Consider the following 24,892-nt stretch of genomic DNA (forward strand, 5'->3'; position numbering starts at 1 on the left):
TCACTAAAACCTCAATTATCCATTTTCGTAGTGTGGTCTTGTACAACTAATTTGGAGAGGGCATGTTTCAACATTGACACAAGGGTTGTTGAGAAATTTTCAATGAATTCATAAATTATGACATTTCTTCCCACATATTCCTTTAATGATTGAGGGGAATTCACATATTCACCTTTGATTCTATTTCTTCCTAAAGGGAGGAAAATTGTTCAACAATCATGGAGCATCTTCTACATCCAATTTGGAGCATGTATTGTCGATGCATATTCTACATTGAGGGGGGAGGTAGGGTTACATTATCTCTTTGTGTGTGTGGGGGGGGGGGGGATCTACAAAACATGCAGTTTTGTACTTCTCATTCTTCGTTGAGAATTTCTTATTTCCATTTCTCTTTTGGGCAGGAGTTATACTCATAGGGTTTTCTCTTTTTCTCCATTTGTGAGAGGTTGCATTGCATTTGTATACGAGTATGGAACATGGCCTAATATAGGTTGCGACCTATATTGCATTGTTTACACACATTCTTCCTAAGCTACTCTTAGGTGTGGGGGGTATTGGTTTGTATAAGTGTTATACCTAATACATCTTTCCTAGTTCCTAAATATGCATCTTACTAAAGTTTACATGGGGTCCGTACAAGAACACTCCCACTTTCAGTGTTATTATAATATTATCACTTTTCCACCTTAATTGGGACTTCCACCTTTGGTGGTATTATCACATTATCACTTTTCCATCTTAAGTAGAACTTCCACCTTTGATGAACATATCATGCTACCAACATTCCACCTTAGGTGAGTGACAAGTTATCACTTTATGCATCATTTCCTAAGATGAAGGCACACTTCTAATCTTATGTCTTCGTATGTCTCACCTTGGCCTACTAACCATGGTTTCCCCTTTTTTTTAATATTAATTCAGTTTAATTTGGTAAAATTGATTAATTACATTGATATATTCTATTGTACTCTTGATGAGGATACAATTTATTCTTGTCATATTGATTCTCTATTGTTATTATGCTTTCCATTTAGGCCTCTAGATTTTGGGTGGCTATCTCCATAGCCAAATCTTACAGGGAAGTGCCTCATGTAGTCAATTTCACATATTATTGCAAACTTACAATAATTATTATGATGTATGTAAAGGGTGATATGAAGGCAAAGCCTAGAGATGAAATGAGTTACTAAACTTATGATAAGATAAAAGTGTGACTAAAGGAGAAAATGTTAGTGATCTATCAAGTTATGTAACACTAAAAAGAAAAAAAGAGTAATGCAAATTGTGAAGAAGCTAATCTAATAGCAAAGTGCATGGTTGAACTATCAACAACAACCATTTTAAGCTAAACACTCAAAATTGACTATTCAATCCTAAGATTAATAGGTTCGTTCCCAATTTTCCTTGCATAATTATTCATACTTACCTGTTATGATAGTAGAATATTCTCCATCTTGTCCTCTTCCAATGCCTTATATTTGTATAAGAGAATTTTTTCCTTAACTCTACAAAAATCAAAAGTTTGATTATATATGTCAAAGAAATGACAAAAAAATAAAGCATGCTGAGAGAAGATAGACTTGTGAAGTTGTTTCATATAGATTGTCATAAAATAAGAGTGAATTATGGAGAAAAGTGTGAGTAATGAAATTTAGGATTTAAAGTAAAGCTCTTAGAAACATCATTTCACAATCTGTTCAATCATTTAGAAGCCACTTCAAAAATATAAATAACACTTCACAATTACATGCTTGAAGCTTCTTTGTTCTTCTAAGAATGAGCCCTCTATAATTAGCTTAAAGCTCAACCTTATACACAAATTCTAGTGAAAAGTGTACCTCTCTTCGAGCAATATGAATGTGATATATTCTTCAAACAAGACGACCGTGAAGACACGAGCTTACAAATAATACGTTTTCTCCACTAGTAAATCTTCCATTGCCTTCTTGTGCATACAAACCTAACCGCCTTATGGTAAAACCCAAAGCCCATTTATCTCTTTTCAAGGAGATTGTTCTCCACATTATTTGTAACAAAGGAGAGGGCTTTGGCTTCTTTTAAACTATTGTTTTTTTTGGCACCTTTGTTCAATAGTTTTTAATTTATTATAGACTTGTCTATTTTGTATTTTTAAACATTGTGTATATATTTTAATTTATTATTGTATAGATTTATTTTTTTCAAAATTTAACTTATTTTATGTTCTTAATTATTTCTATTAAGAATTTTTAAATATTTTTTTTCATTGTTAATGAAGTTTTTACTTTTTAGTTAAGTTATTGGGTATAAAATAACTAAAATTGAAAATTGAAAAAATAAAATTTTAAATATATTAAGCTTCATTATTAATTTCTAAATAGATATCTTTAATAGAGCTCTATAAATATAGTTTTTCATGAACATTTATGTATTTCTAGTAATAGTCTATTTATTTAAATTATTTTATAATTGATAAAATAAATGATATTGATACCATTTAAAATAATCTAGATTACTATTATTTTAAAAATTTAATAAACTCGAATTGTTATTTTCAAATTTAAATATAAATTTATGTGTTTTTAAAAGAGTATCATTTATTGATCTATATAATGCTTTAGAAAAATGTACAATATATTTCTTTTAAAAATTAAATTAACCTCTATTATTTTAAACATTTAAAAACCTTAAATTGAAAAATATTGTTGATAAAAAATTTAGACCATTTTTTTTTTTTTTTACAATATGACATACATTTTAGCTTTCCTAAATTTGAAAACTAGATAATCTAGTATTGAAATTTTGACAAGTAGCTCATGTTAACCAAAGAAACCTTTGTGTGACCAAACTTAGATAATACTCAAAAAATGATTTTTCCATTTTTTAATTGCAGAATGCATGGCCTCAAGCTCACCCAAAGCTCTTGTTTACCAATGAGTTTGATGATTCAGTTTGTCATAAAAAAAGTAGTGTGCAATAAGAAAGGAATTTGAACATTCACGAATCATTCTTCATGTATGTTGAAGATTTTTATTTATTTGAGAGAATGATCAGACACTTCTTTGCCCCGTGACAATTTATTTAACAAAATCTAGAAGAAAATTGCTTATAATAAAAGTACTAACAATTCAATTTGCTTTACAAGAAAGTTCACGTACAATTAGAAAGGAAATCTAAAGATCCATGAGTCATGTTCTACTACTCTGTATGTTGACCAAATATATTTTTTTGCCCTATACCAATTTTAATCGACAGGAACTAAAGATTCACGAGTCATGTTTTGTTCCATGTATGCTTGGGATTTTTATTTTATCTTAAAAGAATGATCAATCAGTTATTTACCCTATGCTAAATCATTCAACATTTATAATTTTTTGCAACAATGTTCATACTTATAGTGTTTTTAATCATTATAAAGTGGCCAGACATTTCTGATTGTCATAGCAAGGAAAAGAAAAAAGAAAATCAATCAAAATCTTCAAAAAAATTTTTAAAAAAAATCCTAATTTTGATGAAATTTGCTATACTACATGTCTTTTCTATAGCTTCAATGCCCAACTATCATAAATTGGCATAAATATTACATCTTCTACCATATTTAAGCTACTTCATTTCATTTTAGTATGTGTAACATTGATTTTATTTTATTGAAATTTACTCCACTCAATTTTATTCTATTTAATTTGCCTTTGGGTAGACTGATATTAATTGCAGCATTTTATGTTTGCATAGTTGAAACTTGTAATAGGGTAAACTATATCTATTACTCAAAACTATTGAAATGAGAAAAATTGCCCAAATATTAATCAAGAGTAAGACTAAATAAAAATCATTGCATATCGGAAACTAGAATTTCTGCCTTCAACAGAACTGCAAATTGGGCATGATTCTTCTCCCTCAAATCACACTCGGTCTTGTATTGCTTGCATAATATTTTACTATATTTATTCATGTTTTCAGAACTTCCAACCTGGAACAATATATCTGATTAGATGACTAATGATGTGGCTGTCATTCCACACACCTTTCTAGACTTCTAGTTCATATTAAGTTATATTATAGATTTGAAAGAATTTTATTGGTTTTCCATTCATATACTCTAAGCTCACGTGATTGACATAAAATTCCTCTAAATTCTTTTTTTTTCAATCGCAATAGATTTCTCAGAAGTTACATTGTGTATAATCAACATGAACTAAATGCTGGGATGTCAATCTTTGTTCAATTTTATATAAATATTGTATATAACAATGTTCTAAATAATAATTACCAAAAGAACAATCAGATGACGTGTTCAGCTTTGACCGTGTTCATGTTGGAAGTCTTAGATTGCAATGACTAGTTCCCATCGTATTAGACACTACTTCCACATGCCAGGCCTGTCTGCAGATTTTAGGCATTTTAAGTATGCACACTTCGGAATTGGCTACAAGAATCAATATAGCGCCCTTACATTATAGATAAACCCTTAAAATATAGGTCAACCAACAATATTAGTATGTTCACATAGCCAATGAATATAACAAAACAGTGAGTATTTACATAAACATGAATTAAATGGATTGCAAGATTCCAGTTGATCAATCATAGCACTACTGCCAACAGAACAAAAGCAGCAAATTCAAGAGAATGAACTGCAACTTAGATTGGTAAATTGTGGATACCCGCATCATTTATCAGAGCTGCTGTGCCAACTGTATGTGTATTCCTCCAGGTTTTATATGGAGATGTGGATTGATAGTAAGCAAATCCATGCAACATCTCGATGAGATACTCATGCCCCAGATATTGATAGATTTGAGCTTGGGGCATCCTCTAATCACTGCAAACAGGCCTTTCTCAGTTACATGGCGGCAACTCCAAAGTATAAGCACCTGCAGTACATTACAAGGAACAGCTGATGGTCAATATTATAGACCATTGCAAACCCAAATCAAAATTGAAATTGCAACAAGGAAGATCAATTGGTTTATCAATGCTTGATGTGAGGATCAAGAAAATTTTTCATTCTTAAGTCCTATGGATCATGGAGGGGGGTGCGTGCAACTCCAATCCCAATCCCAATTACTAGGTGTCCCACTTAGGTGGGAGGGAATTCATAGGGTGGAAGAAATCAATTATAATTTAAGCTTATAGCAGTTAAAAAAAAGATATTAAGGGAATCCAGGAAGAAACAAAAAAATAGCTTAAAATCAACTGAGTGTGCATGTTCATGAGCCATCTTATTTGAAAGAGTTTATAAGGACAAGAACAAAACTGATATGGAAAATTTTCATAATTTAATGCTGGAATAGACCAATTTATTAGACAAATTCCAAGTCCAACACAAAGTAGATCCACATGGCTTGCAGTATAAAGTTTGAAGATTAAAAAAGCCTTAAATAAATGCTGAACATCAAAAAAGTATGAATTGGCTCTGTTTTCAGTGTATCTTATAAGAGGCTTAAATAATATGGTTACTGAATAGCTTCAAGTTGAAAGGGATCAGAGCCTGTGAAATATAAACTTAAATGGATCGAGGAATTGGAAAACGTAAAGTAGCAACTTTTAATGGCACTGCATTTGCAAACTTAGTTGCTCCCGCTAGTAAGCAATCAATCCCCACCTTGAAACTAGAGAACCTTTACTGTTTCACTTGGGAGAGCTTACATTATATTAATGAAACCATGTTAAAATAAATTATAAGAAAACCTTGTACCATAACTACCTGGATACATGAGATGGAAACAGAGAGAGACATCATTCAATGTATGGAGATACTGGAGATAGCTAAGCTTCTATATAAACAACTGGATGCATAAATTCAAGTGTTAAAATTATAGTGCACAGTATATTAGCACAAGCTACTACAATGGGGGAGACATCTTTTCCATTTCAATCAATTCATAGATTTTCCATGAATATAAACATCTTAATCCTTACAGTTTCTTCTCCTGGTAATTATAAGAAAAATTTCTGCTACATAAACTGTTAACGCTCATGCAAAAAATAGAGTAATACCTTGCTGCTAATAATTTCTTTTTCTCATGCTTGTCAACCAGTTATTATCTTTTAAAGGAAAAGAAAATCAATGAAACTATGACATATTCGAGAAATTTCTATTGTATGTTCCTGCATTTGAAGGGACATTTTCTGCACGTGAATAGAGGTCACCCAAAGTTCTGAGTTCTAGAGATGTTCTCATTTATCATAGATAATGAAAAACAATAGAATAGACATCTTTGTGGGAGAAATAAAAATATATGAAACATGACTCATGGGATTCAAAAAGAAATTGGTCAATGTGGCTTGTGTGAAAATATTTATAGCAAAAAACCAATATTTTGCCTGGCTTATGAGAGATACTAAGCACAGGTAGGAATGTCACAAATATATTTTCTATTTTTTTGAGACATGATTTTATCATATTTATGAATGAAATATTTCAGTTTTTAGCTGAAAATTATTAACTATAAATTAGGAATAATCTAAATTGAAATAGTATAAGATGGCAATGCTCAAAACGAATTTCACATTACCAATCAGACCCTAAACAACAGTTTATTAAAATTAGGACATCTCCATAGTGGATGGTGACACCCATTGCGTAAGGCTTTTTACTAAGGGCATAAGGCATTGTAAAGGAAGCCATTGCCCATTTGTGCAATAATGTATTGGCTGCCTAGAAGGGAACATAGGCAACTCCGCATTACCCTATACTAAATGGAAGACATCGAAATAAATAAATTTGATGCTGCAGCATGTAATTCACATATTAGATTAAAGAACTAAAATGGGCAGCAGCCAGGAATGATCAACATGAATATATTAAATGAGCCTGTAGAAAATCAAAGTACATTGCATCCATCAATAATTTGAAGCCGTGCACATACACAATGTTGCCAAAGCATCTAATGCTTTCATGATTTTAGCTTGTTCCAGAAGTTTTGAAATGTTTGGAACTAGTAATCATTTGCTTTATTCTAGTGCATTTCTTGCTCCAAGCTATTAATATTACTATTAACTAGACCAGAGTAGCATTGTGCAAAACATCAAGGTGATAAATAGTTTATCATGCCTAGTGTATTTGTTCCCGTTATCATAAAATTCCATTATATATTATTTCATTTAGAATTTGTCGATAAGAAATTCATCAGAAAAAATTACTACGATGTTCTGCATTGGCAAAACTCCCGAATTTTATCATTATCAAATATATGAACATCAAGATGACATGATGACTAAGAGTAGAACTCATTAAAGCAACCTCAATGCATCATTAACTATCATTTCAGGATAAAAGTTCTTTGACATCTTGGCACGGACATGAAAAAGTAACAGTACAACCTAAAAACGGCTCTGAAGATTGTCCCAATTTACACATTTTAAGTAGAGGAAAATCCAGGGTAGTTATAAAATGCAAAGACACTTGCAAGCATCCTTTAGCAAAATAGCAAATGTCCTTACCATTAGGCATTAAGATCCGAGTCTTCAAATTCATTCAATCTCAAATTTTAAATACCTCAGAAGTCATACAAATGGCACACGCCATAAGTAATGATCTCAATGAAAGTACATGGTTAAAAAAATACAAAGCAGTTCTAGCTAGCCATAAAGACAGAAGTTCTAACTGATTTAAAGTCCACTACTCAAGGCTAGAGTTATACTAGATGGGAAATTTAAGAGACAAAATGGCATTCAAAATGCAACAAGTATGTCAGCAGTCAGTTGGGATTTGAATATCTTGGCTAGTAATAGTTTAAGAGGAGGAGTAGTTGTTACTCAACATATGAATTTGTATTCCCAAAACTTGGTAAACTCTTGAGTAGTGTTGGAGTGGCCATAGTTTTTTAGCAAAAGTAATATTTCCCTGCAACACTATTATTCATCATTTCAACCATTTTAAGAGCATTATTGCTAGCTCCATAACTTTCTTGTGAACCATTGAATATGAACTTGGAGGATTTTTTGTACCTAATTCAAATGCCATAACACATAACATCCTAATGAACAAAAACTTCAAATCACACGATGAGGCTTCACAGCACTCGCTAATCCAGTCCCATTTTCAATAAATGAAGAGTGAATGATATATGATTGACAAATGTAAGCCAATCAAACTCATAGGTATTATTACTTTTCTAGACTAACACACAAAAAGCTAGGGGAGATTAATGCAGCCGGAGGCCAGCTTGACACTAGCTTGACAAAGATTGGACCAGACTTTTCAAATTTACATAAAATATGCTGGTGCCTCAGGAATTCAATAAATTCACTTGGTCTTCTCTCCCTGATTTAGGTTTATCAAGAACAGGATCCCTTGCAAGCAAGAACAGAGTCCAAGTAATCTTTTACAATATAATGACCCTAACTGTAACATTGAAAAGAGCACTACATGTTGCTACTAGTGATCAAACTCTTACAGTGTTATTTTATTCATTTACTTGTGATGTCTAGTGTGTTTTCATGTATAAGTCAATATACCTTAAGTTAGCGAGAGAGCATCAGGTTAGGAGTTAAGGTTTGTCATACATGTCAGCAGGACTAACTTAACATCGTTATTACAAGGAAGAAAGATTGAACGGTATTCCTCGCTCTAAAAATCTTAAGTCAACAACTGACTCAGTTTTCTAGATTAGCCACTACAGGAGATATTTACAACTTGGCCAGAACATAACTGATGCCTTTGTATCAATAGCTTCAGGTACAATGTACTCTATTGATTAAAAACCCAAATAAGTTATAAATGCCAGCTTGCATTGTTTTCTTGTAAACTGTTGAAAGTTGAGAAGCAGCCAAGAGGAGGAAGAAAAATAAGCTGTCAATCAAATAAGAGAAGTAAGCCCACAACATATTGGCCAAAGATAAATTGTTAACTTCCAGAGATGGATGCTCATCTCCTATGCTATTCTGCTGTTGTCAGAGACTGTCTCAGACTACTTAGAGCTTCACTAAGTTGTTCGTAAACAAATTGTCAAAACTAGAGATTTGGCCAAGAAGAGGTAGAAAATAAGCTGGCATTGTACAAGAAAAGGCGACACAAGAGACTTGGCCAAGAATAGGTATAAAATAAGCTGGCATTGTACAAGAAAAGGTGACACAAGATTGGCCACAGTTAGAATGTTTCTTGAAGAGAAATGTATGACAACCATATCTTGTGATATTATACTTACCAAGGTTCCTAGGAGACGGGGGTACTTTAAGACCCTGGACACTGGTACTGGCATTGGTACAGGTACAAATTGTAAAGTTTCTGCAAATTCTGAACAACCAAATTTTACAATGACTTTAATCTACTTGCTGAAGATGATCCTTTATATATCAGACTTGTATGTAGTGTTACCAATAGTATAATAACTATTCTGGAAATGTTCTTATCCCTGCAGTAAATTGCATAAGGCAGTAATGTAGAGTAGCAGACTTGATTGTGTATTGTGTGTTCTCTAACCTCATCCTTACCTCATACTTGTATTGCACTCAAGAGGCATGTCCTTTCAAAGGATATGTCTCTTTCTAGGTCAGCCCTTATGAATAAACTAATGATTATATTCCATGATCGGTGTCTCCTAGAAAACATAATTAGTTAGTAATATACTAACAACAATCATGCAAAAGAACATTATTAAATGCTCCTAAGGAGGCCGCCGATAAGGTTAATCATCTAAAGGTTATTAAAGAGGCAAATCCGACTAAGGATATTCATGCATTAAGGATCTACATGATCTGTAGTTCAGATCAGTCATGATTACTAGAGTTACAAAATTAACACACCCTCTTAATTCGATAATCACACTAAGAGATAACATATCTAGCATCATCAATTAAGATGAATAAGCATAGATTGATACTCTATATCTATCTGAATCTTCTAAGCATGTGGTATCATTGAACACATGATACTATGTCATATTACTATACCTATGATATGACTCATCACTTATACTAGTGATAATAGTATTGCATGGAATGCAACATACAAGATAAAATCCGGAGAATGATTAAATTCTTCCTTTATACAAGTTGTGACTCATAGGTACTGGCATGCCTATATCACGATGTGATCCTGAGTTAAGATCTGCTAGTTCACAAGATAAAATCTCGAGAATGATTAAATTCTTCCTTCATCCAAGTTGTGACTCATAGACGTGGAAATGTTTATATCACAATGTGATCTTGAACTCATCCAGATCTAACAGTAGTTCTCTATTGTTCAGTACATTAGCTAAGAGATCGTCATCTCTCATAATGTCTTCTATACAAGTGTTCATTATCTCAAAGATCCTCACCTCTTAAATAATGAATACAAATGGTGGATCCCATAATAGTCAATAACCTGACAATAATAATTTTAACTCAAAATTATTTCAATAATAATTAAAGAATACAAATGTATTATAATTCAACCATACCAAGTCTTTTCCTGAAGTGATCTATCTTCACTTGAGAGAGGTGTTTGGTAAGAATATCTGCTGTCTGATTTGCAATGCAAATGTATTCTAATTTTACAGTATTCCTGTCTACCATATCTCTTACATGATGGTAAGGAATTTCAATATGCTTGGACCTGTTATGAAAAACTGGATTCACAGAAAGCTTGCTGGAACTTTGATTGTCACAATGAATAATAGTAGGATTCATGGGCTGACCAAATATTCCCACAAGTAACTTTCTAAGCCAAACTAGCTCCCGAAAGGCCATTGCTGCGGCAATGTATTCAGCTTCTATGGAACTCTGTGCTACTGATGCCTACTTTTTGCATATCCAAGATATCATCACTGAGCCTAAACTAAAATAACATCTTGAAGTGCTTTTCCTATCAATAACACTTCCAGGCCAATCTGAGTCTGTGTACCCATGTAAGTCCAAGTTAACATTCTCATACTTGAGCCCAAGGTTAAGAGTGCCTTGTAAGTATCTCATGATGTGTTTGACTACAACTAGGTGAATCTCCTTTGGCTCACACATAAATTGACTTAAAGCATTAATAGCATAGCAAATATCAAGTCTTGTATTTAGCAAGTACATAAGAGACCTAATCATTTGTCTGTAAAAAGTAGAATCTACAGAGGGTGATTCTGCTGTTGCTTCCTTAAGTCTATGTAGATTAATCTCCATAGGAGAAAACATAGGTCTACAGTTCCACATTCCAAATCTCTTCAAGATGTCTAATGTATACTTTCCTTGATTAAGTATGATGTTGTCTAAGTCCTGCCATACTTCCAATCCTAAGAAGCAATGGAGTCCTAAATCTTTCATTTCAAATTCTCTGATTAGATCTTTCTTGCATTGATCTATAAGATGATCATCACCTATTATTAGTAAATCATCAACATATAGTATCAAAATGATCATATCATCTTTATCCTTTTTATAGTAGAGATTTGGATCAGCTTCATTCTTAGAGAATCCTAAACTGGAGAGATACTTATCAATTCTTTCATACCATGCCCTTGGAGCCTGTTTAAGCCCATAGAGAGTTTTCTTGAGCCTACAAAAAAAGACTTTAGGGTTATGAGTTTCAAATCTTTCAGCTTATTCCAAATATACCTCTTATGTAATCTTTCTATTCAAAAATGTTGTTTTCACATCCATCTGATGTACTTTCCATCCCTTCAGTGCTGCAATAGCTAAGACTACCCTTACAGAGGTGTATTTGGTAAGGGGAGCAAAGGTTTCTTCATAATCAATTCCCTCCTTCTGAGAGAATCCCTTGACTACAAAGTTGGCTTTATATTTTTTAATGCTACCGTCAGCAACATGCTTGATTTTAAATATCCACGTAGAAGAAACAACAGATTTTCCTCCAGGGCTTGGAGCAATTTCCCAAACATCATTTTTAATAATGGATTGGTATTCTTCTGTCATAGCATCCTTCCAAGTTGTATGTTTAATAGCATCTAAAACATTGGTTGGTTCTGATTTAGATAAATCACTCATGTTTGGTAGATAACTAGAAAATCTTTTGGGTTTTTTGCTTTCTTTGAAGGTTCCATATGGTGCATCGAAGTCTTGTGCTTCCTCTATAGTCTTAATAGCCTAAAGTGGTCTTTTCTTAGGATTTTGAGTTTCCTCAAGATTAAGATTTTGAATTTCATCTTCAATTTCTTCAATGTTCTCCCTCTGAAACTTAGATTCATGATTTTCTTCAGAACTAGGTATATATGAAGGATCTTCAGAACTAAAGGCTCTTTTGAATGCTAAATCTTCTTCAAATATTGCATCCCTACTAAGTTCAATGTTTTTCTGATCAGGTATGAAAATTCTATAAGCATACCCGACAAAAATACCTTTCCTCCTAGAGGGTTCTAACTTAGTTCTCTTTTCTTTTGGAACATGTATGTACACAGGATACCCAAATATCCTAACATAGCTTATATTTGGTTTAACCTTAGAAAAAACTTCTTTAGGAGTTTTATCTCTAAGGTGGGAGTGAGGACTTCTGTTTTAGATATAGACAGTAGTACAAGAGGCTTCTGCCCAAAGATAATATTCTAAATTTTGATCAAATATCAAAGCTCTTGTTGCTTTTATAATTGTTCTATTCTTCCTTTTTGCTACCCTATTTTGTTGTGGGTTATAAGGATCAGTATACTCCCTCTTAATTCCTGCTTCTTGTTTACTGTAGAAGGTAAAAGATTACTTATCACATGTAGTACAATAAGATATCACACGGAACAGATACTTTATTCATATACGCAGTATGCACTCCAAGTACAATTCTTACAATAGTAATTATGATGTCTCAATAGTCCCTACGGATGCTGTACATATACTTTCCCGAAGGGTGACTCAACCATCACCCGCCTTTTTGGATACAATTCTACCCATCGGCTACAATATAGAATTTGTAGACAACATCATACCCCCCAAAAAGTAAAGTTGTCTTCGGATGACAAAATAGAGACAACCCTTACAACAATACTCAAATTACAACCAAAACAAATAACTACATCAATATTTAGACACTAAGAAGAGGGATGCGTCCTTGGTGTAGTAGCCGTTCGTGCTCTAAGCTCGTTCAGCTCTACTCGTAGCTTATACACTTGCTCCTTCCGTACTTTCAATTCTACTTCAACCTCCATCTAAAGCTCTAAAGCTGATTGCATCATTTCAACAATCTCTCCAAGCTTTCTCTCTTTGTCCTTTGCCACCTGCTCCTCTACTGCTAACTGTTCCTTCTCTACTGCCAATTTGTTCCTTCTCTGCTGCCACCTTTTTTAGCTGACTCTGCCGAGCTAACAATGCTATCCTCTCCGATTCCTAGGCTGCCCTCTTCGCGGCTAGCCTAGTAGCTGACTTCTCCCAAGCCCTCTCTGTTGCTGCCCGGTCCGCCTGGCTCCAAAGATTATAATACGCATCCCTACATATCTCGACTATCTCTTGAGTCAAAGCCTCTACGTGGCTCTCCATACCTGACTCTCTCATGGTGGCCCAATCCAACACATCTCCGCAGTCTCTATGCTTGGCCATCTGCACTCCTCAAAACAAACTGTAAAGGCTACCGAACATCCTAATCTCATGAAAAATATCACACTCTCCAACTCCTTTACTACTAAATCTAGGGCCTCTATCTTTGCAGAGGCCACCACTTGGCGAGCCCGAGTTGCTAGAGTCACTACATCAGCGAAGAATGCCTCTCTAGCCTCTCTCATCACTGTCCTCCTGGTGCTACTAGCGGCTACTACTGGGCACCCATCGTCGTCTCTATTGTTCCCGCCATCCACTCAACAGCGCTAAGTGGTATCCCATCAGTCTGTCTCGTTGGGTTACTCTCCTCCACCTATGTCTGTAGAGGATCTTCTGGAGCTACTTCTCTCGTAGGTGTGAGAATGCATGTTGCTCGTGGTGCTGGTATACAGCGAAACCTCATACTCAAGTACGTTCTCAGCCTCTGAATCCTACTCTCTCTGTCTGGCTCCTTGGGAGATGCTAACAATGTTGTATCCACCGTAACCACTGCATCCAATCCTACCACATCCAAGTGGACACCCGACATTCTCGCATTATTGCCTGCCGATATCTCCATCACTCCCTCCCGAGTGTCCATCCCCCCATCAGGCACAAGTACCTTAGTCCTAGCCTCTAGTATGGCTGGCAAAACCTCTTGAGTAGCTCCATCGTTACCTTCAAAACGATTGTCTCCATGCTGACGGATGTGCCTCTGTTAATGCCTCTGGAATGGATAGTGTCTCTATAGCAAGATGAATTGCAACTATAGCCGGAGTCATCACCACTGGTTGTTTGAATTGGCCAAACCCCAAAATGCCATGTGTACCTACTAGAACCAAGTGTGTCGTTGTTGAGAGTGCAAGCCATGGAAATCTCAATGGTGTAGTTGTAATTACTTCCACCTGATCCTCTTTGTCCTCCTCATCAATCTCACTCTCCTCAAAAGAAGTCTCCTTGCGACTGCTATCAGTATTTCCTCCATCCGATCTCGATCGTTTCTGTCCGACCGTGATCTTGCTGCCAAGTGTATCGAGATGCCTCCACTGCATGATCAAGGGTTCGCCTGGCGAGAGTGGTCCTGGTTTGGCCTCCAATGCATCATTGGAGATCATCGGCATCGTTGCCTCCAAGAATAGCCCAATGGCATAGTATGACATGTAGAATGTCTTTGTTGCAGTGTCATAAATTTGTACATCCATTCTACCAACAATGTAACCCAGTCATACACTCTTCCATGTAGGATCCCATTCATCATGGCAACGTACAGGAATGAAATGTCTGAAGCACGACTGGATCTTGTGAGGCGAATTTTTACATCCATAAGACAACGCCAGTGCCCTTCCTGCACATTGGACTTCTTCAATCCTCTACCGTTCGACGTGTTCGTGAGAGCTTCTTGCTCCATTTGTATCAAATCCCCACATACCAACTGTATCAATTGTGCCTTTACCTCTCGACTCAACTTTTTCGATTTGTTGTCAATCTTCTTTCCCCCTTGTGTATGCCTAGGTATTCTAAATACTCATGTGAAGTCTGTCAGTCTAAATGATATTATCAAGTTGCATCCAAGATAGGAAAATGTATTGGTTCTAGAGAACCTATTGTATGTTTCTATCATTTTGTGCAAAAACCTTTCATAGTCTTGAATACAAAAATACAGGCATTTGTATTACCCATTCAACCTATGCCTTCTGGATGCTAGCCTTTACTAGATGGTTATTAGGTGTCTCCTACCACCACTTCCTACATTCTGCTCCATTCAACCCTTCAAATGAAACACTCTGTGCTATGGGATTATCTGTTGCAGCCAGTTGTGTTGATTGCTTCCCTTTCTTTTTGCTTGGTCTTGTACTTGTGCCTCCTGCCACATGTACTCTAGATGGCAAGGTCTTTACATTCCTATTCATGTCTGTAGTTATTGCTGAATCTTCTTCCAATTTCTTTTTCCAAGCCCTCTTATCGGCTAAATGCATAACTGTCACCTTTTTGTCATTTTGCTTGAAGAAGACAAAATGGTTAGGTCAATTGCCTTCGTACAACTTATTCCGAAGTTTTCTTTTACTTTTGGTGACGTCCATACAGATCCGTGCAACTCCTCTTTCCAATGCTCTATCTGGCTGTACAGCTAAAGTGTCTCCTATGCCTTAATGAAATATGACTGGTGTGATATATGTTTTATAACCTTCTACATACGCTTTAATATGACCGTACGACTATGTTTCATACGTTGTCTATATCCTCTTCTCTAATTCGAAAGCCGTACAGTATTGTTTCACTTGCTAAGTGTTCCTTGTTACATTTGCTCCTTGTTCTGCGTCTCCTTGTGTCCGTACGGTATCCACTTTGCACTCTTCTTGATGTTGTTTCCTATTTGCTATAGGGTTGTACAGTCTCCCAAAACTCCGTACGATGCACTTCCCCCTGAGTTTATCACACCGTACGGTCGTGTTGCCTCCTCTAGCATTGGTCGTACAACACTCATGTCTCCTATCAAAAGGTCATATGATAGCAATTACTAAGTCGTAGTGATGTTTCTGTTTTGGCCATACAATGCCCCTGTCTCCTATCAAAAGGTCATGCAGCAACAATTACTAAGTCGTACAGTGATGTTTCTGTTTCTTTTATGCTTCCTTGTTATCGTACGATGCTTTTATGTGGTGACCCCCAGGCCGTACAATATCGATAGTTCTTTGCAACCTCTTTGCGTTTACCATACGATGTATAGCAATCTCTCCCTTCCAAGTAGTTCCATACAGTGGTCTTCTGCTCTTTGATGGTCGTACGGTGCCAATATCTCCGCTCTCTTTCCATACGGTGATCACTTTTTCACCACCTTATACCATAAGGTGATCACTCCTTCACCTTCTTATATCGTACGGTATTCTAATATAAAGGTCACATTAATAGTCGTACGGTGCTCTTTTCCTCTTGATGTCTGTATGGTATTGAGTACTCCCATGCTTGCTATAATATTCCCTTTTTTCACATATTATTATTTATCTCTTTATAGTATTCAGCTTATTATGAAAATTTTAATTCTTTATTTTACACTTATTTTACATATATACATTGATATTTATTATTTTTATATCGTCTCTCAGTTGTTCCTCCGTGGGGGTGTGTTATTTCTTTCATGATAGATTTTTAATTTCAACCCATTCACTGCATCAGGTACTTCCTTCCTGTCGAGTGTCCATAATTTGATTGCTCCATTATCGCCAACTTCACAGATCTTGTACGATCCTACCCATTTTACCTTGAATTTTCCTAGTCTGATCTCGTTGCGCCCATTGTACTTCAAATTTGTTTAATTTCAAGTGCTTATCATGCCATGCCTTTCGCCTGTACTATGTAACTTTCATGGCCCATTGTGCTAGCAATCGTCGCTCATCTAGTTTATTTAAATTATAAAATCTCCCCCTCAGACTTTTCATATCTTCTAATTTATTTTCAATCGTGATTCTTAAATTCAGTACCATTAATTCCATCGGTACCACGGCCTCTTGCTCATACATTAACTGAAACAGTGTGTCTTGTGGTTACTTTGTATGAAGTGCGGTACGCTTCACAACATTGATGGTAGTTTTTCTTCCCAATCTTCTCCTTCGATTGTGCAAGATTTATAAATCACCCTGACTAGGATCTTGTTCGTAGCTTCTATTTATTTGTTGGCTCTCGGGTAGTAAGGGCTTGACAGTGAATGATAGATCTTGAACTCTGTGGTTAGTAGTCGGATGATGTGATTGACAAAGTGTCCCCCACAGTCGCTTGTTAGCTGTAGTGGAATCCCGTATCTTGTTATAATTTGGTCATAAATAAATTTCGTTGTACTTACCACAGAATTGTCAGGTAGGGCCCGCACCTCTACCCACTTGGTGAGGTACTCCATCGCTACCACAATGTACCTACATCTTCTAGTTTTACTTACTTTGAGGGGTCCGACAAAGTCCAACCCCCATCTCTCAAATAACTCCTGTGCGTGTGAAGGATTCAAAGGCATGAAGTCTTTGTTCAGTGGTTTTCCAGCTCTCTGACATGTATCACAAGCAATGACCCACTCCTTGGTGTTATTGTGCATGGCTGGCCACCATAACCTTGCCAGAAGTATCTTCCACATAGTTGTATCCGGCCCCATGTGTCCTCCCGTTGGTCCTTCATGCGCAACGGCAACGATGCTAAATGTTTATTGTACAAAGTAAAAGGATACTTATCGCATGTAGTACCATAAGATATCACACGGAACAAATACTTTATTCATATACACAATATGCACTCCAAGTACAATGCTTACAATAATGATTATGATTATGTCTTAATAGTCCCTATGGATGATGTACATATACTTTCCCGAAGGGGTGACTCAACCATATATTCCAAAAATCTTTAATTTTGTATCCTAATGAGTTTTCAATTAAAGTTTTGATTTCTTTAAATATCTTAAGGACTTCTTTTGATTCTTTACATTTTAAGAAGTAGATTCATGTTTTCCCTAGAGAAATCATCTATAAAAAGTATGTAGTACAAGAGTCCTCTGAGAGAAGGAATAGGTCCAAATGAATCTGAGTGGACTAATTCCAAAAAATTGTTAGTTTTTCTAGTGCTATCATGAAATGGACTTTTGGTGTTCTTACCCAGGGCACATCCCTTGCATATGCTTGAATGATCTTTATTCAACTTAGGCAAACCAATAACCATCTTCTCCATAGTTGATAAGGCTTTGAAGCTTAGATGTCCTAACCTTCTATGCCACATTTCGTTTATATCAACAGCTTAATGAATTAAGACTTGAATAGGTTCTATGTTTAATTCATACAAGTATCCCTTTCTTTGACCAATCAACTTCGATTTCTTAAATGAAGAGTTCTTAGAGTAGGTCATCACTTTACCATTCATGAATGCAACATTATGTCCATCATCTTCAAGTGTTGTAACAGACATTAGATTCCTCTTTATTTCTGATACATAGAGTACTCTTTTGAGATGGAGAGAAATACTCGACTTCAATTTCAAGGTGCAGTTCCCAATTCCTTTGACTAAATGATTGGAATTATCACCTATGGTAACTTCGCCATTAACTCCTTTTGATATCGAGTCTAGTAATTCTTTGAATCCTGCAATGTGTCGAGATGATCCACTATCAATCACCCATGCTATGCTTGATACTTCGTTTGATAGTGTAGAATACAATACACGTTTCTCAAGATCATAGTTTTCTTCTTTCCTAGTAACGTTTGTATAGTTTACTTGTTGCTTTGAATTCTCAAGGCAATTAGATCTATAGTGTCCAAATTTTTCACATTTGAAGCATTTTATTTTGGATAAATCTTTCTTAGGTTTGTCATTTCTTTGATTACCCTTCTTCTTCTTGAAGTGCTTCTTCTTATCCTTATAGGAATTTGTGTTAAGAACATAAAGTTCTTTATCTTCAATTTTCAATTTTCCTCCTTTCTTAAGTTTCCTATATTCTTAATCTCCTTTAAGTCTATTGAAGTCTGGAAGATTGTCTCTTGTGAGAATGTTTCCTATGAATCCGATAACCCATCTATAGCCATAAATGTTAGCTCTTTGTCTTCAATTATGGTCCCTATACTTGCAAGTTCGTCTCTTAGACTAGCCACCCTTAGGAAGTATGAGTTCATAAGTTTTTTCTTCTTTATTTGTATATGATTTAGTTGCCTTTTTAGTGCAAGGGTTCTAGTCACATTGTTAACCTCATATGCACTCATCATATTAAATGTTGTCTGACATTTCATTAGCATAGGTACTATTTCATTTTCAACCCCATCCGATATGATTTGCATGGCTATCTTGTTTCCTTTAATCCAGATAGTTTTATGAGGATCAGCATCAGATCGCTTAGATTCTTTATCGACAAACTATATTACGTCATTGTCTTCAAGAATCATCATGATTCTAAATTTCCAAGCAACGAAGTGTTCTTTTCCATCAAACCTATCTTTGGGTCTGATTGTGCTAGCCATTGAAGGTAGGAGTCGCTAGATATTTAAATCTGATTGTCAATTTGCAATGCCTAGGTTCGATTACCAGAGCTTTGATACCTTGTAAAGTTTCTGCAAATTCTGAACAACTAAATTTTATAATGCCTTTAATCTACTTGTTGAAGATGATCCTTTATATATTAGACTTGTATGAAGTGTTACCAATAGTATAATAACTACTCTGGAAATGTTCTTATCCCTGCAATAAATTGCATAAGGCAGTAATGTAGAGGAGCAGACTTGATTGTGTATTGTGTGTTCTCTAACCTCATCCTTACGTCATACTTATATTGCACCCAAGAGGCATGTCCTTTCAAAGGACATGTCTCTTTCTAGGTTGTCCCTTATGAATAAACTAATGATTATATTCCATGATTGACGTCTCCTAGAAAACATAATTAGTTAGTAATATACTAACAACAACCATGCAAAAAAACATTATTAAATGCTCCTAAGGAGGCTGCCGATAAGTTTAATCATCTAAGGTTATTAAAGAGGCAAATCCGACTAAGGATATTCATGCATTACAGGATCTGTACGATCTGTAGCTCAGATCAGTCACGATTACTAGAGTTACAGAATTAACACAAATAATTTTCAAAAATGGGAGACGGGTACTTGAAGATGCCAACTTTGGTTTAATATAATTTAATTATTTTTACAGAATATGATGACATAGGCCTCTGATAACAACAACAGTGGTTAAGTATAACCTTACATTAAATGTTTAAATACACGAAAGTCAAATGTCAGTGCCAAAGAGTTCAAAACTCACAAGACATATTGCATATTAGATTGTGATTACATATTGAAATTTAAAAATATTGATAGTTCAATACTGGTCCACATGCCAAAGGTTATGAGATGTGTGGTTATGAGAAATTTTGTACTGTTATTCTGAGAGTGAAGGTTTGCATGGATGTGCCCCTAGGAGATATTTGAGGAAGCAGGAGATTATAAAGTGGCTTCCATTATTTCCAATAGTTGAATTGATGTTACACAAACATCTCTTATTACCATTCTGGTTACCTCTTTAAAAGAACAGTGGTTAGAGAATCATGACACCAAAATTAAAGTGAAAAATTGTACATCATTGAAGAGCCTTTTCTATAGAGACAACTGAGCAGATTGATTGAAAGACTATAGCAGCTATCATTATCATTTCTAACAGATAGTGATACTGAATTTGCAAGGGTGACGGTAGAGGATGAGAATTAGAGTTGTTTATAACACCTATGCCCTATATTTGTTGCCAGGAGACATCAATTTCAAGTCAGGAGACTTTGGAGATGCCAAGAGATGGCAACCAGAAGAATCTTGTGCATCAGTACGTTGCCGGGGACGTCTCCAGTACCGGAGGTCTTTGATACACATCTTAGGGGGTAGAAGACAGGTCTCCTGATAGCTATGATACTTTGAATGTTTCTTGAAGAGAAATGTATGACAATTCCACCTTATGCTTTTGTATTTTATTTTGCTCTCATACATTGTCTCAGCTTACTGAGAGCAGTAGCAGAAAATTTCGCTTTAATCTCTAGTGGGAGGACTAAATTTGCTTTAATCTATTTATGGATTTAGAAGTATTCTCATAAAAGTTTGAAAGATCAACCAATGATGGAAGAAAAATACTGGTGCTCGAAATAGACATTACACAAACAGATTAAGAGATTATCAATTAAAAACATAGGACGGGATATATTATGTCTTTGCAGTGTGAGCCATAAATTTGGGGAAGCTATGACACAATCTGGTACTGAACATATGGATTAAAAGAAGATGATCCTTACTACCTTTGTGTGCACTTTACCATCACTAATGACTGCCTTTGACATATAAGGACTTTAACAAATAAACATCTCAAATGCAGAAAATAAATGCAATGTTACAGTCAATTGCAAACACATGCAAAAACAATACTGTACTATAGAGAAACCTCAGCAGTGCAAAATAACTCTTGGAAGAGTGAGTTATACTCCTCAGATCACTACTCACCGGTACTACAAGTTTACATTGCCTGAATGGAACGTACATGTACCTATAGAGTGTCCTAAAATTAGTTATAAACCTGTAGCCCTACTTGCAATAGTAGAAAATGAAGTGCAATACCTCTGACACAATATTTGTTATCCACATGCAACAATCTGGAATTTGTTGCATTCTCAACAACTTAGCATGTAAACTCTGCTGAAATGCAATGCTCAGTGGAAATTCCACCACACTTGTGGCAACATGTTCTACATCTATCCAGACCATCTCCAAAACTAGTCTCAGCTAACTAGTTAGCTTCATGGCTTCAGCTCTCTGTCAAAAATCAACTCTGCAGATATCTAGCAATCTCTGCCACTTGTAAAATGGATTCGGTCATATCTGCCTCTACCTCCTACTTGTACAAGTTTTGCATTCCATGTAATTCTTCCCCGTGACTCCAACAGTCTACCAACCAGGTCTAGCGAATCTCAGCAATGACCGACTCACTATTAACAAACCTCGACTCCAATTTTCCAGCCAGCAAAATGCCTGTTAACCTACCAACCTTCTCTCTTGCTAGCACTCTAACTAGCCTACCTGCAACACAGGGAAAGAATAAAGCTACTTGAAGAGGAATAGCCTGCCAAGATATATTCATAACTGCATCCAACTATCAAATACATGATCCAAGAAACACCCTACTAACTGTCTTCACTCCCTCTGACATTTCAGTTCACATTTACAAAGTCATGCTATTTTTTGCCTCTCCTCAAACTGTCAGAATGTTCTCCATTCGACTGTCAGCCAAGAAACTGCCCACTCTGTCGTTGCTATGCCTTGCATCAACCACTTGCGACCTATGGCATGTGAAATGCCACTGCTGAAATAATCATTGCCACCACCATATGAAGGTAGCTGCCCACAATGGGATCATCAAGGACATGCAAGTCCGTGACCAAATTTATTGCCAAAAGGGAACAACCGTGTAGCCATAACCAATGCCACAGGAAGTGGAAACAGTCAAAATGGAAATGGCCCATTGTCAAGTCAAACAGCCACTCAACAAAAGACAAAATGTGTCTTGTACAGTTGTAGCATCCTAAAACATAGGATGTCCAGCAATTAAGGTAGGTTGGGCAACAACTAAGCTATTTTGTGTAGCACCTCTTAAAGGTGGTCTCACTAGGGAATCCCCCAAATACAAACTTCTAATGCAAGTTTTTGGTTCACAAAGTCAATAGGAATTGAAAATTTAGTGTCCTATCCACAAAACAAAAAGGGTGGGATGGTCCATGGCAAAAATTCACTAACAGACTGAGCTGCATTAGACCAAGATTAAAAGACCATACAACTACAAATGGACATGTTCTTCGGGCTAGTTTTAACAAAAATAATAGGCTCATCACCATGACCAATTGGATAATAACTCGAGGAAGCCTCTCTTGAGAAAATCCTGTAGACACTGAAGACATATCCTTTAGGAGAGTATTTCTTTCTTTCATCAGTAACATGAGAATTTGATAGAAGAAAATTGAAATAAATTCAAAAGGACAAGTCCTAAAATGTTATGAAATCTCATAGTTTAACTTGTAGGAGAACATTCATTTTTCTTTTTAAGGAGTTTTCGCAACAAAGTGAAAAAGTGGGGAGGGATTTTTATTACAGTGGAAAATTCTTGGTCCGGTAAGTTGCCCATGAGCTCTAATAATTGCATTTGCAGCATACTAAGTTATAGGCCCAAAAACCAATAAATCTGAATAGGAATCATTTTCTTTTCTTTTTTACATGGATATATCCAAACCATAGTATTGCAAGTCCAGACTCAGCGAGCATTAGGTAGTCTCAACTTCAAGTACCTGCAAGTCTGCTTAAAACTTCAGAAAGTGGCTGGGAAAACAATAAAAATAACAAAGAATGATAATTTTATTTCTTATATCAACTTTTGCATGAATCTTTATTTTTTCTTTTGCAGAGTCCAGGTCCAAGTCAAAAAACAGTTTGCCAAGTTCTCACCAAGTATTGATCTCAACACCATGATCCACAAAGCTTCTAAGTTGGAGCTGACAACCTTAGGTTTAGAAGACACAGGAAATGCAAGGGACATGTTCTATGCAGAACACTGGTTAGTATATTAGGTTCATCATATTGTATAAAATAACCACTGTTGATTTCAGCCCCACAATTGTTGTCTGTGACTCTGTATCAAGAACCTACAGATGTTGCAAACTTTTCAATTCACCGTAAAATTTTGATCAATCAACATTTACTAATGCACACTAGGAGACAAAGTTTGAATCAATTTTACATTGTAAAAAGTTGAAACAAACAAGTAATTTGTAATAAAAACACGCCCAATGAAGGAAAACACAAGTAGCATATACTCTTACAGAACCGCACTAGCTAGTCAATTTAGGAACTGCAAATAAAGGCAAAGCTATATATCAAAGGCTAGTCAAATTAAACCCAACCCTAATTCAAAGTTTTTCCTTATATTATTTTTCGTTGGTTTTTAGAAGAGTATTGTTGCAAATGTATTTGCACTGCCATGTTTTTGGTATGTCCAAAGGTAGCAACCTCCTGTTTTTATAATGAGCATAAGCCATGAAGAGACAGGTCCCTTCATGGGACGTGTATTCGTTAATTAGATAATTAATATAACATCAAATAAATTACTTATATATGTGTGGGTGGGTGTGTGTGTGTGTGTATCATTATTATATTAATTTCTCTCATATAATAATGAACTTATATCTCATATATAATTATATATATTATATATTCATAGGTTTATCCGACTGAAGCTACCAAACATCAACATTTCTTACCATAAAGTTCTTCAAACAAGGGAAGTTTGGCTTTGGTTGTATTTAAGCACAAATAACACTTCAGGTTAACTGGTTTCATAATGCATTTTCTCTTCTTATAAAGAAGTTTTTGTCAAGACTTTAGATCCATGCACGAGCTCAGGTGATATATTGAACACGATACTTAGTACTTAATAAGCACAATCCAAGCAGGCAATAGATATAGCTTTCATAAAGTATGAAAATTACAGAAACCAATGAAGGCAAATAAGGGAATCTTATGTAGAAAAATTACCTTCAACTGAGGGCAATGACTTGCAATTGCAAACAAAGAATCATCACTAATAAAGGTGCCACCAATGTTCAGATGTTGTAAAGAGCTGGCCCTGGAAACCTGAATGCTCGGATACTGTTAGAATAATAACTCGATGTGAAATGAATATATTATATAACTAATGCACCACAATTTTTCTAAATGTTTTAGACAGAACCAAGAAAACTCATAGCCCTATTCTGACTGATCATATTACTAAAGCTGTCATCTCTATGATGAAAAGTTATATTGCTATTTGAACAAGATCCTAATGGTAATAGGTACTTTCCTACTTGAGATTTCCAGATAAGATCTTTAACTCCTCTCCCTTCTGGAAAAATTGTTTAGTACAGATTGAGGATAAACAGAAACTACAAAAACTTATAGTGGGAAACGGTTGG

At 35.4% G+C, this 24,892-nt stretch overlaps 1 protein-coding gene across 2 annotated transcripts in view; it reads right to left on the reverse strand.

Moving 5' to 3' along the window:
* Positions 1-4,182: 4,182 nt before the first annotated feature.
* Positions 4,183-24,892, reverse strand: part of LOC149566656 (F-box/RNI-like superfamily protein) — a 28,606-nt gene continuing 7,896 nt past the window's right edge. The window contains exons 4-5 of one of the 2 annotated variants that reach the window (XM_089819976.1): positions 24,474-24,572; positions 4,183-4,853 (exon numbers count right to left, since the gene is read on the reverse strand). In XM_089819976.1, the coding sequence (XP_089676102.1) occupies positions 4,656-4,853; positions 24,474-24,572 (297 nt within the window). In that variant the 3' untranslated portion in view covers positions 4,183-4,655. The remainder of the gene's footprint in view (positions 4,854-24,473; positions 24,573-24,892) is intronic. The other variant, XM_089819977.1, reaches the window with a different exon arrangement.

This window comes from Cupressus sempervirens, chromosome 3, assembly GCF_028749045.1.
Source record: "Cupressus sempervirens isolate cs-2001-9-10 chromosome 3, ASM2874904v1, whole genome shotgun sequence".
Taxonomy (NCBI): domain Eukaryota; kingdom Viridiplantae; phylum Streptophyta; class Pinopsida; order Cupressales; family Cupressaceae; genus Cupressus; species Cupressus sempervirens.